The sequence below is a fragment of the Prunus avium genome, chromosome 2, assembly GCF_965620075.1.
Source record: "Prunus avium chromosome 2, drPruAviu1.hap1.1, whole genome shotgun sequence".
Taxonomy (NCBI): Eukaryota; Viridiplantae; Streptophyta; class Magnoliopsida; order Rosales; family Rosaceae; genus Prunus; species Prunus avium.
Genome location: NC_142285.1, coordinates 39,085,739 through 39,100,896, shown reverse-complemented (window position 1 = coordinate 39,100,896; position 15,158 = coordinate 39,085,739). Strand labels below are relative to the sequence as shown.

General features: G+C 40.0%; 3 protein-coding genes and 2 pseudogenes across 5 annotated transcripts; all 5 read right to left on the bottom strand.

The window, feature by feature from the left end:
• Nucleotides 1-189: 189 nt before the first annotated feature.
• LOC110756611 (heat shock cognate 70 kDa protein-like) lies at nt 190-2,541 on the bottom strand (annotated as a pseudogene). The gene is made up of 2 exons (XR_015833520.1): nt 1,999-2,541; nt 190-1,612 (listed from the first exon to the last, which is right to left on the bottom strand). The product of XR_015833520.1 is annotated as a heat shock cognate 70 kDa protein-like (transcript).
• Nucleotides 2,542-2,682: 141 nt separating this feature from the next.
• On the bottom strand, nt 2,683-4,946 carry LOC110756610 (heat shock cognate 70 kDa protein-like). Its single transcript, XM_021958052.2, has 2 exons — nt 4,431-4,946; nt 2,683-4,122 (listed from the first exon to the last, which is right to left on the bottom strand). The coding sequence occupies exons 1-2, from the start codon at nt 4,636-4,638 to the stop codon at nt 2,747-2,749; spliced, it is 1,584 nt and encodes a 527-aa protein (XP_021813744.2). The 5' UTR covers nt 4,639-4,946; the 3' UTR covers nt 2,683-2,746.
• A 1,383-nt stretch (nt 4,947-6,329) lies between these two features.
• On the bottom strand, nt 6,330-8,544 carry LOC110756613 (heat shock cognate 70 kDa protein). The gene is made up of 2 exons (XM_021958054.2): nt 8,212-8,544; nt 6,330-7,798 (listed from the first exon to the last, which is right to left on the bottom strand). The coding sequence occupies exons 1-2, from the start codon at nt 8,420-8,422 to the stop codon at nt 6,438-6,440; spliced, it is 1,572 nt and encodes a 523-aa protein (XP_021813746.2). The 5' UTR covers nt 8,423-8,544; the 3' UTR covers nt 6,330-6,437.
• A 2,118-nt stretch (nt 8,545-10,662) lies between these two features.
• On the bottom strand, nt 10,663-12,226 carry LOC110756616 (heat shock cognate 70 kDa protein-like; annotated as a pseudogene).
• LOC110756619 (heat shock cognate 70 kDa protein-like) lies at nt 12,138-15,158 on the bottom strand. 2 transcript variants are annotated; one of them, XM_021958060.2, is made up of 3 exons: nt 14,678-15,158; nt 12,918-14,289; nt 12,138-12,279 (listed from the first exon to the last, which is right to left on the bottom strand). In XM_021958060.2, the coding sequence occupies exons 1-3, from the start codon at nt 14,883-14,885 to the stop codon at nt 12,258-12,260; spliced, it is 1,602 nt and encodes a 533-aa protein (XP_021813752.2). In that variant the 5' UTR covers nt 14,886-15,158; the 3' UTR covers nt 12,138-12,257. The 2 variants fall into 2 exon arrangements, with proteins under 2 accessions (XP_021813752.2, XP_088105302.1); XM_088249176.1 differs by having other exon boundaries at nt 12,151-12,279; nt 12,875-14,289.

Genomic DNA, 15,158 nt, shown 5'->3' with positions numbered 1-15,158 from the left:
GTGTGTAATGATGGGTTTTGGGTGTGTTTATAAAGTGTTTTGGGTGTTGGATTTTTTTATAATTTCAGCCCCTATTTTGGGTGTTTTAGTGAAACTCCCAATTATCATTGGTATCTAAATAAAAGGGACATATTTGGCTGCACAAATTAAAGTTAATATAATAGTTGAAAACATTATAACCATAAAATGCAAGAAGAATTACGTAGTTGTCTCAGCTCAATTAATTATAATAGACTGTTTCACTCTCTTACATTATCCTCTCAATTCCCTCACAAATTGTGTCATTGCTACTGAGGGTAATCCCCTTCTTCTGGCCCGTCAACATGTCCTCAGCGGATACATTCAGAATTCCGTTGGCATCAATTTCAAAGCAAATGTTGAATTTATGCACACACCTTGGAGCTGGAGGAATATCTTTGAGCCTAAAATCACCCAAATAGTAATTATTCAACGTTGTTGTACTCTCGGCCTCATAAACCGCAAATCTAAAAACAGCTTGGTTGTCATGGCGAGTAGTAACAGTATAATTCTTCTTGACAGGCATTTTGGTGTTTCTTGGAACCACAACTGTCATGTCGCGCTCTCGTCCAGTCTCCACACCGAGTGATAGAGGGGTGACATCCAAGAGAGTGAGGTCTTGAAGCTTCTCATTTCCCTTGCCACACAAGATTGCAGCCTGAACAGCAGCCCCATAAGCCACAGCCCAATCCGGGTTAATGCCTCTGAACAACTCCTTACCCTTGAAAACATTTTGTAGAAGTTGCTGCACCTTGGGAATTTCTGATGAGCCACCAACAAGAACAACATCATGAACACTGCTTATGTCCATTTTGGCATCCTTCAAACACTTATTATGCACAGGCTCCATACACCTGACAAAGAAATCCCTATTGAGTTCTTCAAATTTAGCGTGAGTAACAGTTACATAAAAATCAGTACCCTCATACAAACAGTCAATTTCAATGTCAGTTGAAGCCGTAAAGGAAAGCTCCCTCTTTGCCTACTCACAACTATTTTTTAGGCTCCTAAGAGCCTTGGAGTTCCCACTCACATCTAAATTATGCTTCCTCTTGAATTGCTCAACACAGAAATTAACCATTTTGTTATCAAGGTCTTCACCTCCAAGCTGAGTGTCTCCAGCAGTCACCTTCACTTCGAAGACACCACAACTTATGGAAAGCAGGGACACATCTAACGTACCACCACCGAAATCAAACATCAGCACATTTTCTCTTGCTGTACCAACCAGCCCTCTTGTCAATGCCATAAGCCATGGCTGCAGCAGTGGGTTCGTTGATAATACGTGTCACCTTTAAGCCAGCAGTGGCACCAGCATTTTTTGTAGCCTGACGCTGCGAGTCATTGAAGTAAGCAGGGACTGTGATCACTGCATTCTTAACAGTCGAACCGAGGTAGCCCTCAGCAGTCTCTCGCATCTTCACCAGAACCATGGATGAGATTTCTTCAGCAGAAAACTTCTTCTCTTGGCCCTTGTGGGTAACCACAATCATGGGCTTATCATCAGGACCTTCAATGACCTTGAAGGGCCAGAGCTTCATATAATCTTGAACACATGCATCACTAAATCTTCTGCCTATCAACCGTTTTGCATCTGAAAATTTATGCCATATTGAGAAAACTAATCCAACAAAGAAAAAGAAATTTAAAACTTTACCACGCACCAGCAAATTCCTGTACAGAAAAACTGGTGAGAGCATACTTTTTACGAAACTGAAAGCATAATACTGATAGTGTAGTTAAGATATGGCTTCTTAAGCCGCCCAACTAGGAACACCCACATCAAAATCAAGACAAAACTTTCAACCTCATTAAGGGCTGGGATTAAAACAATGCTCACAGGAAATAAGAACAGAGAAAAAACAGAATTAGAAAACTCACAGGCTCACAGGAAATAAACAGAACAGAGAAGTGGCATATATAATTTGGATGTGGGAAGATAAGCTTGCCAAAGATGGAGTTGGCAGGGTTTCTGATGACCTGGTTGAAAGCTGCATCACCGACCAATGTCTCAGCATCAGTGAAGGCAACGTGAGATGGAGTGGTCATGTTGCCCTGATCGTTCACTATGATTTCAACACGATCATGCTGCCACACTGCCACACACGATCAATTCCAATTGCATGGCCTTCTTCTCCAGCCATTCTCAGCTCAAAATTCAAAGAAGAACATAGAAGAACAGAGAAAAACTTATTTTACTTCTGTGTCTAAGTTGTTGTGCAGGGGACCTTTGGAAGGCAAACAGTTCCCAGGACCCCAGAATTTAATGTTGGTACATTGTTCCATGTCAAACTAAGGTGCATGACAAAAACACAACTGATAAGTCATTTATAAATCACATAAATTTACTCTTTTCATCTAGATGTTATATGCAAAAGTTGATTGTTCTATAGAGATCTTCACATATTCCAGCTTTTGTGTTTTCAGGAACTCTAAAATGCCAAAAATGGAGAAATTACTTTTTACCAGGAGATTTTGGTTGAGACCACTTGGAGATGAAAGCTAAGAGGTCAAGAGACGTTATGTCAAAATTTGAGAGCTATTGGACCAGCCAACTGTTCAGAACGAATTATTAATTTCAGGGCATGTGCCATACGGGCAGATTGGAGCTGTTGGACTTGAGGACGATTTTAGTCAAGTTTATGGGATTTTTCTTGGAAACTATTTGTCATACAGTCTATTTCATGCCAGAAATTAACGTTTCTCTTACATATGTCTATAGACTTTCTTAAGGAAATGTCTCAATTCCTTCAGAAGTTCTTCTGTCACTGTTGAATGTAATCCCCTTCTTTTGGCCGGTAGACTTGTCCTCGGCAGAGACACTCAGGATACCATTGACATCAATGTCAAAGCAAACATCAAATTCAGGAACGCCCTGGGGAGCTAGAGGAACGTCACAGAGGTAAAATTCATCCAAAAGGTTATTATTTGTGGTTGTTGAACTCTCACCCTCATAAATATGGAATGGAACCACAGCTTGGTTGTCGCACGCAGTAGTCAAATTCTGGTTCTTTGTTACGGGAATTCTGGTGTTTCTTGGAATCACAACTTTCATAAAATGTTTCTCACCCGTAGAGAGTGAAGTCGCCACCCCAAGTGACAGAGGGGTGACATCCAAGAGTGTGAAGTCTTCAAGCTTCCCAGTAAGATTCCCACCACTCAAGACAGCAGCATGAACAGCAGCACCGTATGCCACAGCCTCATCAGGATTAATCCCTTTGCACAGCTCCTTCCCCTCGAACACATCCAGCAATAGCTGTTGCACCTTGGGGATCCTAGAAGAGCCACCAACAAGGACAACATCATGGATGCTGCTTATGTCCATATTAGCATCCTTCAAACACTTCTGAACAGGCTCCACGCATTTTTCGAAGAAATCCATGTTGAGTTGCTCAAATTTGGCACGGGTAATATTTAAGCAGAAATCAACACCCTGATCCAAACAATCAATGTCAATGTCAGTCTCAGACGTAAATGAAAGCCTCCTCTTCGCCTTCTCACTGGCATTTCTTAACCTCATAAGAGCCTTGGAGTTTCCACTAATGTCCACTTTATGCTTCCTCTTGAATTGCTCAACACAATAATTCACCATTCTGTTATCAAAGTCACTACCTCCTAGATGAGTGTCTCCAGAAGTGGCCCTCACTTCAAAGACACTATCAGCTATGGTAAGTAGTGAAACATCCAAAGTACCACCACCCAAATCAAATATCATCACATTTCTCTTGCTATACCAACCGGCCTTCTTGTGAAGACCATAAGCAATGGCTGCAGCAGTCGGCTCATTGATGATACGCATCACATTTAGCCCAGCACTAGCACCTGCATTTTTCGTCGCCTGTCGCTGTGAGTCGTTAAAGTAGGCAGGGACTGTGATAACTGCATTTTTCACAGTTGAACCGAGGTAGGCCTCAGCAATCTCCTGCATTTTCACAAGAACCAGAGATGAGATTTCTTCAGCAGCGAATTGTTTCTCTACGCCCATGTGGGTAACCACAATCTTTGGCTTATCATCAGGACCTTGAATGACCTTGAATGGCCAATGCTTCATATCATTTTGAACACATTCATCACTGAACCTCCTACCAATTAACCTTTTTCCGTCTGCAAATTGATGACGAAATTAGAAATTAATACACAATTCCACAAGGAAACAGGTCATAAGATAAAAATAAAAAACAATGATATTACTAATTAGTTGTTATGTTACAAGCAAACAATAATGAATAAGTAGACCTTCTGTGCTGAAAAAATCACTTTTAAGTTTTAACTAAACTACGAACTTAAGAAACAAAAACAAGAACAAAAGAAGACAAATTAAAAACAAATGGAAGAAGCAGAGCCTCAGCAAAACTCAAAGCTGATTTGATAAACAAATTAATTAATCATATGGGAGAAGATCATGAGCTTACCGAAGATGGTGTTGGTGGGGTTTCTTATTACCAGATTGTATGCAGCATCACCAATCAAGCGCTCATTATTTGTGAAAGCAACATAAGAAGGAGTGGTCCTGTTGCCCTGATCATTCACTATAACTTCTATACTATCATGCTGCCACACAGCCACGCAAGAGTATGTTGTCCCTAGGTCAATCCCGATTGCATGGCCCGCTCCCGCCATTGTCAGCCAAAAAAAAACTCTGAAGATCAAAATCCCACAGCCTCGCTCAGTTGGGTTTTAGAGAATTTATTGATTCTTAGTGTGGATTTTAAGATTTTAGGGTCTAGAGAGAGAAGAGGAGGGAGGAGATAGAAGAGATGATGAGAAGGGACGGAGAGAGCTTGGAGGGGAAGTGAAAAGTGAAAATAGCTTGAAATTTTTTGTGGGAATGGTGAATTTTTTGTGAAAAGTGAAAAGAAACAACGTTGAATTTTTTTTCTTTAGACAAATAACTTCGGTTTTGGTTTTTATTATTATTAAGGATTTGGCTTTGGCTTTGGTTTTTGAGACAAGTATTGATGCGATAGCGGTGATGTCTAACCCTTTTTCTTTTTTCTTTTTGAATCTACCTTTTAGATTCTATTATTTATAAAAGGTTTTTATTTATTTATTACAAATGGTCCCTTAATTTCGCAAAATTATCACATTTTGTCCTGAAGGTTTTCTTATGACATTAATGGTTCTTAAGGTTAGTCTTTGTACATCAATTCGGTCCATGTTGTTAGCTCTACTAATTTGATGATGTGACAGTACAACATTTGAATTCAAATCATGTACTCTACAAATGGACCTGATATATGGGCTAGGGGAGGCCTTGGGTTAGGTATTTTTCACCTATTAACTTAATAAGTTGTATCGTGTCAACATGTTAAAAAAACCGAATTGACATGAATATGACACGAAAATGACACGAAAATGACAAGCATGCCCGTTTCATACCTCATATTATATTGTTTTGTTCACTCTCTCTTTTACTAATGTAAGTAGCCCACAATGCTTGGTGGTTCAAGTGGTAAGGAGCTTGTTCCCCTTAAGCAAGGTCTCGAGTTCGAGCCTTGTGAATGGAGCAGCCATCATTGGGAGAGCTTTCCCCTTGAATGGGGTCCGACCCGGCTCGAGGGAATAGTCCTCGCCTACGTGCGGGGGATACCTTGGATTCATAAAAAAAAAGGTAAAAATTATAAGTTCTCTTTTTTCTTATCTTTTTTTGGCGGTTGTTAGAGAGGGAGAGGGGGATTACACACAAGAAAATTATAGGTTCTTTCTTGGCAGGGAAGAAAAGCAAAAAGAAAAAAAATACAGCAGCCAAAGATAAAAAAGAAATAGGAAAGGAAGAAGAGTTGCCGCACCAAGAAGCTAATAAAGAAGCTATAAAGAATTGTAACACCAAAAAAAAAAAGATATACAGAAAAAGAGAGAGCGGGAAAGAAAATAAAGGAAAAAGAAGTGGCAACTTTGGTGGGGTTGGCACTGGCAGCAAAAGAAATGAATGTAAGTGGACGGCCAACTTCGGAGGATTAATCGTAACTAGGAGATGGGGTGAGTTTGTTTTTAGTTCGTTGCATCCAAAGCCACTGTTAAATACAAGTCACACAACTCAACTAGTAAATGATGATTTGGCTCTCCTAAATGAACAACAAATCAAGGGACTCAATGTGATAAAGATCATAAATGAATGCCCTTACATGGCATCGGTAAATCCAAAGTAAGATATTGCCCTTTCAGCATGATCCTGCTTACTAACCTTTCAGCATGATCCTGCTGCCACACATCTAAACTCACATACTGTTTCCATCTTGGTGTTTGTTTTCTTAGTATATTTGGATGAAGTATTAGGTTTTAAATTAAGGGGATACAAATTAAAGTTAATATAATGGTTGAAAACATTATATCTATAAGATCCAAGAAGAATTACATAGTTGTCTCAGCTCAGTTAATTATAACAGACTGTTTCAGTGTTCATCATAACATGACCTTTCTTACATTATCTTCTCAATTCCCTCACAACTTGTGTCATTGCTACTGAGGGTAATCCCCTTCTTCTGGCCAGTCAACATGTCCTCAGCAGATACGTTCAGAATTCCGTTGGCGTCAATTTCAAAGCAGATGTTGAATTTAGGGCCACCCCTTGGAGCTGGAGGAATATCTATGAGCCTAAAATCACCCAAATAGTAATTATTCAACGTCGTTGTACTCTCGCCCTCATAAACGGCGAATCTAACAACAGCTTGGTTGTCATGGCGAGTGGTAACAGTATAATTCTTCTTGACAGGCATCTCGGTGTTTCTTGGAATCACAACTGTCATGTCGCGCTCTCGACCAGTCTCCACACCGAGTGATAGAGGGGTGACATCCAAGAGAGTGAGGTCTTGAAGCTTCTCATTTCCCTTGCCACACAAGATTGCAGCCTGAACAGCAGCACCATAAGCCACAGCCTCATCCGGATTAATGCCTCTGCACAGCTCCTTACCCTTGAAAACATTTTGTAAAAGTTGCTGCACCTTGGGAATTCTTGACGAGCCACCAACAAGAACAACATCATGGACACTGCTTATGTCCATTTTGGCATCCTTCAAACACTTATCCACAGGCTCCATACACTTGACAAAGATATCCCTATTGAGTTCTTCAAATTTAGCTCGAGTAACAGTTACAGAAAAATCAGTACCCTCATACAAACAGTCAATTTCAATGTCAGTTGAAGATGTAAAGGAAAGTCTCCTCTTTGCCTTCTCACAACTATTTTTTAGCCTCCTAAGAGCCCTGGAGTTTCCACTCACATCTAAATTATGCTTCCTCTTGAATTGCTCAACACAGAAATTAACCATTTTGTTATCAAGGTCTTCACCTCCAAGCTGAGTGTCTCCAGCAGTCGCCTTCACTTCGAAGACACCACAACTTATGGAAAGCAGGGACGCATCTAACGTACCACCACCGAAATCAAACATCAGCACATTTCTCTTGCTGTACCAACCAGCCCTCTTGTCAATGCCGTAAGCAATGGCTGCAGCAGTGGGTTCGTTGATAATACGTGTCACCTTTAAGCCAGCAGTGGCACCAGCATTTTTTGTAGCCTGACGCTGCGAGTCATTGAAGTAAGCAGGGACTGTGATCACCGCATTCTTAACAGTTGAGCCGAGGTAGGCCTCAGCAATCTCTCGCATCTTCACCAGAACCATGGATGAGATTTCTTCAGCAGAAAACTTCTTCTCTTGGCCCTTGTGGGTAACCACAATCATGGGCTTATCATCAGGACCTTCAATGACCATGAAGGGCCAGAGATTCATATAATCTTGAACACATGCATCACTAAATCTTCTTCCTATCAACCGTTTTGCATCTGAAAATTTATGCCATATTTAGAAAAGTAATCCAACAAAGAAAAAGAAATTTACAAACTTTGCCACGCACCAGCAAATTTCTGTATAGAAAAACAAGATTATATTTGCACTAGAAAACTGTGAGAGCATACTTTTTATGAAACTGAAAGCATAATACTGAGTTAAGCTATGGCTTCTTAAGCAGTACCCTTTAATCCTCCCTAATTAGGAACACCCATATTAAAATCAAGACAAAACTTTTAACCTCATTAAAAGCTGGAATTAAAAAAATGCAATATAAAACTAGACAAAAAAGTAGAGGGGAAAAAAAACAGAGAAAAAACAGAAAAATTAGAAAACACACAGCCTCACAGGAAATCTACAGAACATAGAAGTGGCATATATAATTTGGATGTGGGAAGATAGAGCTTACCAAAGACGGAGTTTGCAGGGTTTCTGATGACCTGGTTAAAAGCTGCATCGCCTATCAATGTCTCAGTATCAGTGAAGGCAACGTGAGATGGAGTGGTCCTGTTGCCCTGATCGTTCACTATGATTTCAACACGATCGTGCTGCCACACTGCCACGCAAGAGTACGTTGTCCCCAAATCAATTCCAACTGTATGACCTTCTTCTCCAGACATTCTCAGCTCAAAAACTCAAAGAAGAATATAGCAGAAGAAGAAAAATGACTGAAGAGAACGATTGGAAGAACAACAGAGAAGTTCAACTATTTTACTTTTGTCTAAATTGTTGTGCAGGGTTGTCTTTTATTACCTTTTTCTTTGGGTTAACTTTATCATTTTATCGTTATTTTATTTGTCTGATTTTTATACTTTTAAACTATTTTAAAGGAAGAAGAGATATTGAAGGTGGGCCTAGAGGAGTGGAACTTGGGCCTCAACTTGATGTCATTATTGTTGAGTCATTCTATAGTGAGGGCCTTACATATGGTCCTTAAGTAATGTTTTATCTCTTAATCATTGGATCATGCTAACAAATTTGATCCAATGACTAACCAATTTGATCCAACGGTTAAGAGATAGGGACTCACCTAAGGGCCATTTATAAGGGCCTCACTACATAATTCTTGCATTACTATCATACTTCTATTGTTGCAAAGGATCCACTAGTGTACTGGTTTGGAGCAATTGCTCCCCCATGAGAGGTCATGGTTTCGAGTTCTAGCATCCGTGTAGTGTGTATTAGTTTAGTATTCTATCGCCCCTCTCAATAGAAAAGGTATTCAAAAAAATAAAAAAAGAAGAGGAGTACATTCGGAAATATATTATTGAAGTATAATTTTTTTTTTTGGACAACGTATTGTATGGTTATCCTCGGAAAAGTTCTGGCAAAAAAAATCCACGGAAAAGTGGCAATTCTTTTTATAATTTTTTTATTACAAGAAATGGGGGAGGGGGAAATAAATATGCACATACTATAAGGCTCTATTTGATTCACGGAAATGAATTGATGGGAAATTAATCCTTGTGTAGTTTTCTATGGGAAGGGAAATCGAAGGATAACAAGAAATATCATTTTATTTCATTTCGCATGTTTCGTTAGTGCAGGGATTGAAAATACATTTTGTTTAGTTTTCCAATTATATCCCTAAATAAAAAATATGCATTAAAATGTGTAATTAATGTTTGCCTTAGTACTTTTAATTGTTAATAGTGGTAAATTGGTCATAAAAAGATGTGGTTAATGCTTGTATTGGTTTTCCATGAGAGCAGTTCCAGCAACAAGGGCTGGGGGGGTGTTTAGGCCCAAAAACGTTTCCAGCAGCAAGGGCTGGGGGGAGGCATCTGCTGGGGCCCATGAAACTAATATGCATTAAAATGTGTAATTAATGTTTGCCTCAGTACTTTTAATTGTTAATAGTGGTAAATTGGTCATAAAAAGATGTGGTTAATGCTTGTATTGGTTTTCCATGAGAGCAGTTCCAGCAACAAGGGCTGGGGGGGTGTTTAGGCCCAAAAACGTTTCCAGCAGCAAGGGCTGGGGGGAGGCATCTGCTGGGGCCCATGAAACTAGGCCAGCCTTCAGGCAAGATGAGCCCTAGTTCAAGCTGGGGTTTGCAGACATCAACGATGACGTCAGCAACAAAAAATATTTTTTTAAAAAATCTTTAAAAAATAAAAAAAATTCAGATTTAAAAAAAAATAAATACTTAGTCATAGTTTTCACTTCCCACACCAAAAATCTATACAAATTTCTCTCTTCATATCTCATGTGAATAGTTGTTGCCATGGCAATTGGTGGAAACACCACAACCTTTTGCAAGGGCAGCCACTATTCACATGAATAGTAGCTGCCCTAGCCCCCCTCTTTCCATGGCAAAGGGTTCACTGCTGGAAGTGCTCTAAGGAGGGAAAATGAAACCCATGCTAGATGAACAATTTCATTTTTCACCTATTTTTCCATGAGTCAGGAAATCATTTCCTAAGTTTGGACTTACCAAACATGGGAAAGCAAATAATTTATCATTCCCAAATTCATTTTTCCATGAACTAAACGCAACCGGATGCTAGGGGTGTCGAACCCAAGACCTTGGTCTTGAGCCTAAGCATACAATCCACTATGGCGGTATCCCTTGGCGAAAAGTGGCAATTCTTAAGTTATGTTTTAAAAAAAAAATGGCAATTATTTTATTTTTTTGGCCATTAGTTACTGCCAAAAAAAAATGAAGATAATAATGATAATGATAAATTTGACAGTGCTAACTTGTATGTAAAAGCATCAAACTAAACAATGCCTCTTTTTTTATCATTTTACCATTTATATACCTCTCAAAAATACCAACCTTACCATATTATTACTCTTGCATTCTATAAAGTATAAAGTAGCAATGTTCAAAACCTCATGTATGTTAGACATGACATTGTTGACAACAGAGGGCCAATGGAAGCAATAAAACATTACACAAGAACAAGCCACCAACGGGTTCCCTGTCGGAGGCCTCACCCCAGCTCACGAATTTCTGATTCACCTTGTAACACAACCGCCACACCAAAAAGGACTAGTTTACAGTAATAACACACACCCGCAAGGTGTGGAATTTGATTAATACAAGCTATATCAGTCTACTGCATGCCAGAAATTAACGTTTCTTACATCTGTCTAGACTTTCTTAAGGCAATGTTTCAATTCCTTCGGAAGTTCTTCTGTCACTTTTGAATGTAATCCCCTTCTTTTGGCCAGTAGACTTGTCCTCGGCAGTGACACTCAGGATACCGTTCGGATCAATATCAAAGCAAACTTCGAATGTAGGAACATCCGCTGGGGCTGGAGGAATGTCCTTGAGGCGAAATGAGCCTAAAAAGTCATTATTTGTAGTTGTTTCACTCTCACCCTTGAAAATGGGGAACGAGATAGTCTCTTGGTTGTCAAAGATAGTAGTAAGAACATGCTTCTTCTTGACAGGAATTCTGGTATTTCTTGGAATCACAACTGACATGTGACGTCCTACAGAGTAGTCTCCACCCCAAGTGAGAGAGGGGTGACATCCAAGAGTGTGAAGTCTTGAAGCTTCCCAGTTAGATTCCCACTACTTAAGACTGCAGCTTCAACAGCGGCACCGCATGCAATAGCCTCGTCAGGATTAATGCCTTTGCACAACTCCTTCCCCTTGAACACATGCTGCAATAGCTGTTGCACCTTGGGGATCCTAGAAGAGCCACCAGCAAGGACAACATCATGGATGCTGCTTATGTCCATATTTGCATCCTTCAAACACTTCTCCACGGGCTCCATGCATTTTTCGAAGAAATCCACGTTGAGTTGCTCGAATTTGGCACGCATAATAGTTAAGCAGAAATCAACACCCTGATCCAAACAATCAATGTCAATGTCAGTCTCAGACATAAATGAAAGCGTCCTCTTCGCCTTCTCACACAGGCATTTCTTAACCTCATAAGAGCCTTGGAGTTTCCACTAATGTCCACTTTATGCTTCCTCTTGAATTGCTCAACACAATAATTCACCATTCTGTTATCCAAGTCACCACCTCCTAGATGACTGTCTCCAGCAGTGGCCTTCACTTCAAAGACGCTATCAGCTATGGTAAGTAGTGAAACATCTAAAGTACCACCACCCAAATCAAATATCATCACATTTCTTTTGCTGTACCAACCAGACTTCCTGTCAAGCCCATAAGCAATGGCTGCAGCAGTCGGCTCATTGATGATACGCATCACATTTAGCCCAGCACTAGCACCTGCAGTTTTTGTCGCCTGTCACTGTGAGTCGCTAAAGTAGGCAGCGACGGTGATAACTGCATTTTTCACAGTTGAACCGAGGTAGGCCTCAGCAATCTCCCGCATTTTTACAAGAACCAGAGATGAGATTTCTTCAGCAGCGAATTGTTTCTCTACGCCCATGTGGGTAACCGCAATCTTTGGCTTATCATCAGGACCTTGAATGACCTTGAATGGCCAATGCTTCATATCATTTTGAACACGTTCATCACTGAACCTCCTACCAATTAACCTTTTTGCGTCTGCAAATTGATGACGAAATTAGAAATACACAATTCCACAATGAAACAGGTCATATGATAAAAATAAAGCATATCGTTAATATAAAAATTCTGTAAACTATTCCAAATTCTGTCATTCTCTCACCCTGCCACAATGAGATCACTGACTTGCTGTATGTTACAAAGCAAACAATAATGAATAAGTAGACCTTCTGTGCCTCAGCAAAATCACTTTTAAGTTTTAACTAAACTACGAACTTAAGAAACAAAAACAAGAACAAAAAATAGACAAATTAAAAAATCTTCCTTACGGCATGCATGACTTAACTTTATTGGTTTAGGTTCATTTTTCTGACCAAACAACAAAGGAACTCAGTATTTACAAAACAGCCATTTGGTCAAGGCTTTGGTTTTTCATATAGAATGGGCTTTTCAGCGTTTCCGTAAGTGGAGGGAACTGAAGCACAAAGAGGCTTGCGGACAATTTTTATGTTATGAAATTGTTTCACGTTGATTTGAACTTTCTTTGGGAAGAAAAGTCAAAATAATAAAACATAAACTCATAAATAAAACATTTGCCAAAGTACTGTTAAAAATATCAATAGCATAGTTCAACCTTATAGTAGACGAGTACAATGCCATAAATTAATGCTTCTTACATCGCTGGCTCAATTCCTTCACAGGTTCTTCTATCACTGTTGATTGTAATGCCTTTCTTTTGGCCGGTGGACGTGTCCTCGGCATATACACTCAGGATACCGTTGGCATCAATATCAAAGCAAACATCAAAATTTGGAACTCCCCTGGGAGCTGGAGGAATGCCATCAAGTGAAAACTTACCCAACAAGTTATTGTTCATGTAATTTTCACTCTCCCCCTCATAAATTGGGAAGTCGACAGCAACTTGGTTGTCCCGAAGAGTTGTTAAACTCGTTTTCTTCCCCACGGGAATTCTAGAATTTCTTGGAATCACAAAATCCATGTATCGCTTCATAGTATCATGTTCGGTACACTGCACCCCAAGTGAGAGAGGGGTGACATCCAAAAGAGTGAAGTCTTGAAGCTTCCCAGTTGGATTCCCACCACTCAAGACAGCAGCATCAACAGCGGCACCATATGCCACAGCCTCATCAGGATTAATGCCCTTGCACAGCTCCTTCCCCTTGAACACATCGTGCAGTAACTGTTGCACCTTGGGGATCCTAGAAGAGCCACCAGCAAGGACAACATCATGGATGCTGCTTATGTCCATATTTGCATCCTTCAAACACTTCTCCACAGGCTCCATGCATTTTTCAAAGAAATCCATGTTGAGTTGCTCGAATTTGGCACGTGTAAGAGTCAAGCAGAAATCAATACCCTGATTCAAACAATCAATGTCAATGTCAGTCTCAGACATAAATGAAAGCCTCCTCTTCGCCTTCTCACAGGCATTTCTTAACCTCACGAGAGCCCTCGGGTTTCCACTAATGTCTACATTATGCTTCCTCTTGAATTGCTCAACACAATAATTCACCATTCTGTTATCAAAGTCACCACCTCCTAGATGAGTGTCTCCAGAAGTGGCCCTCACTTCAAAGACACTATCAGCTATGGTAAGTAGTGAAACATCCAAAGTACCACCACCAAAATCAAATATCATCACATTTCTCTTGCTATACCAACCAGACTTCCTGTCAAGCCCATAAGCAATGGCTGCAGCAGTCGGCTCATTGATGATACGCATCACATTTAGCCCAGCAGTAGCACCTGCATTTTTTGTAGCCTGTCGCTGAGAGTCGTTAAAGTAGGCAGGGACGGTGATAACTGCATTTTTCACCGTTGAACCGAGGTAGGCCTCAGCAATCTCCCGCATCTTTACAAGAACCATAGATGAGATTGCTTCAGCGGCAAATTGTTTCTCCACGCCCTTGTGCGTAACCACAAACACTGGCTTCTCAGCAGGACCTTCAACGACCTTGAATGGCCAATGCTTCATATCATTTTGAACGCATTCATCACTGAACCTCCTACCAATTAACCTTTTTGCTTCTGCAAATTGATGATAAAATTAGAAATACACTATTTGACAAGGAAACAGGTCATATGATAAAAATAAAAGCATATTTTTAACATAAAGATGTTGTAAACTATTCCAAATTCTCTCTCTCTCTCTCATTCTGCCAAAATGAAACTAGTAATTACTGAATTGCTATATGTTATAATTTATAAGCAAACGATAGTGAATAAGTACACCTTCTGTACTGAACAAATCAGTTTTAATAAAAGTACTAACTTATGGAGTGTCGGAGAGAAACGAACAAAAACAAGAAGACTTACAAAAAATTTTTTATAAAGGAAGAAGCAGAGCCTCAGCAGATTACAAAGCTTATTTGTGAAACAAATTAATTGGTCATATGTGGGAAAGTCATGAGCTTACCGAAGATGGTGTTGACGGGGTTTTTGATGGCCTGATTGAAAGCAGCATCACCAATGAAGCGGTCAGTATCTGTGAAAGCAACATAAGAAGGAGTGGTCCTGTTGCCCTGATCATTCACTATAACTTCTACATGATCATGCTGCCACGCAGCCACGCAAGAGTAGGTTGTCCCCAGGTCAATCCCGATTGCATGGCAAGCTCCCGCCATTGTCAGCTAAAAGGAAACTAGAAGAATAGCAAAGAAGAAAAATGGGGTGCTGGAAATCAAAATCACCCCGCCGAACTCAGTTGGGTTTTAGGGAATTGATTTATTTTCACTGTGGATTTTCGGATTTTTAGGATTTAGAGAGAGGAGATGGAGGAAGAGAGAGAAGGATGGGGTAGAGAAAAGATGAAGAGAAGAGACGGAGAATGCTTAGGAGGAGTGAACATAGCTTGAAATTTTTTGTGGCAAAGTGAAAATACCTTGAAATTTTTGTGG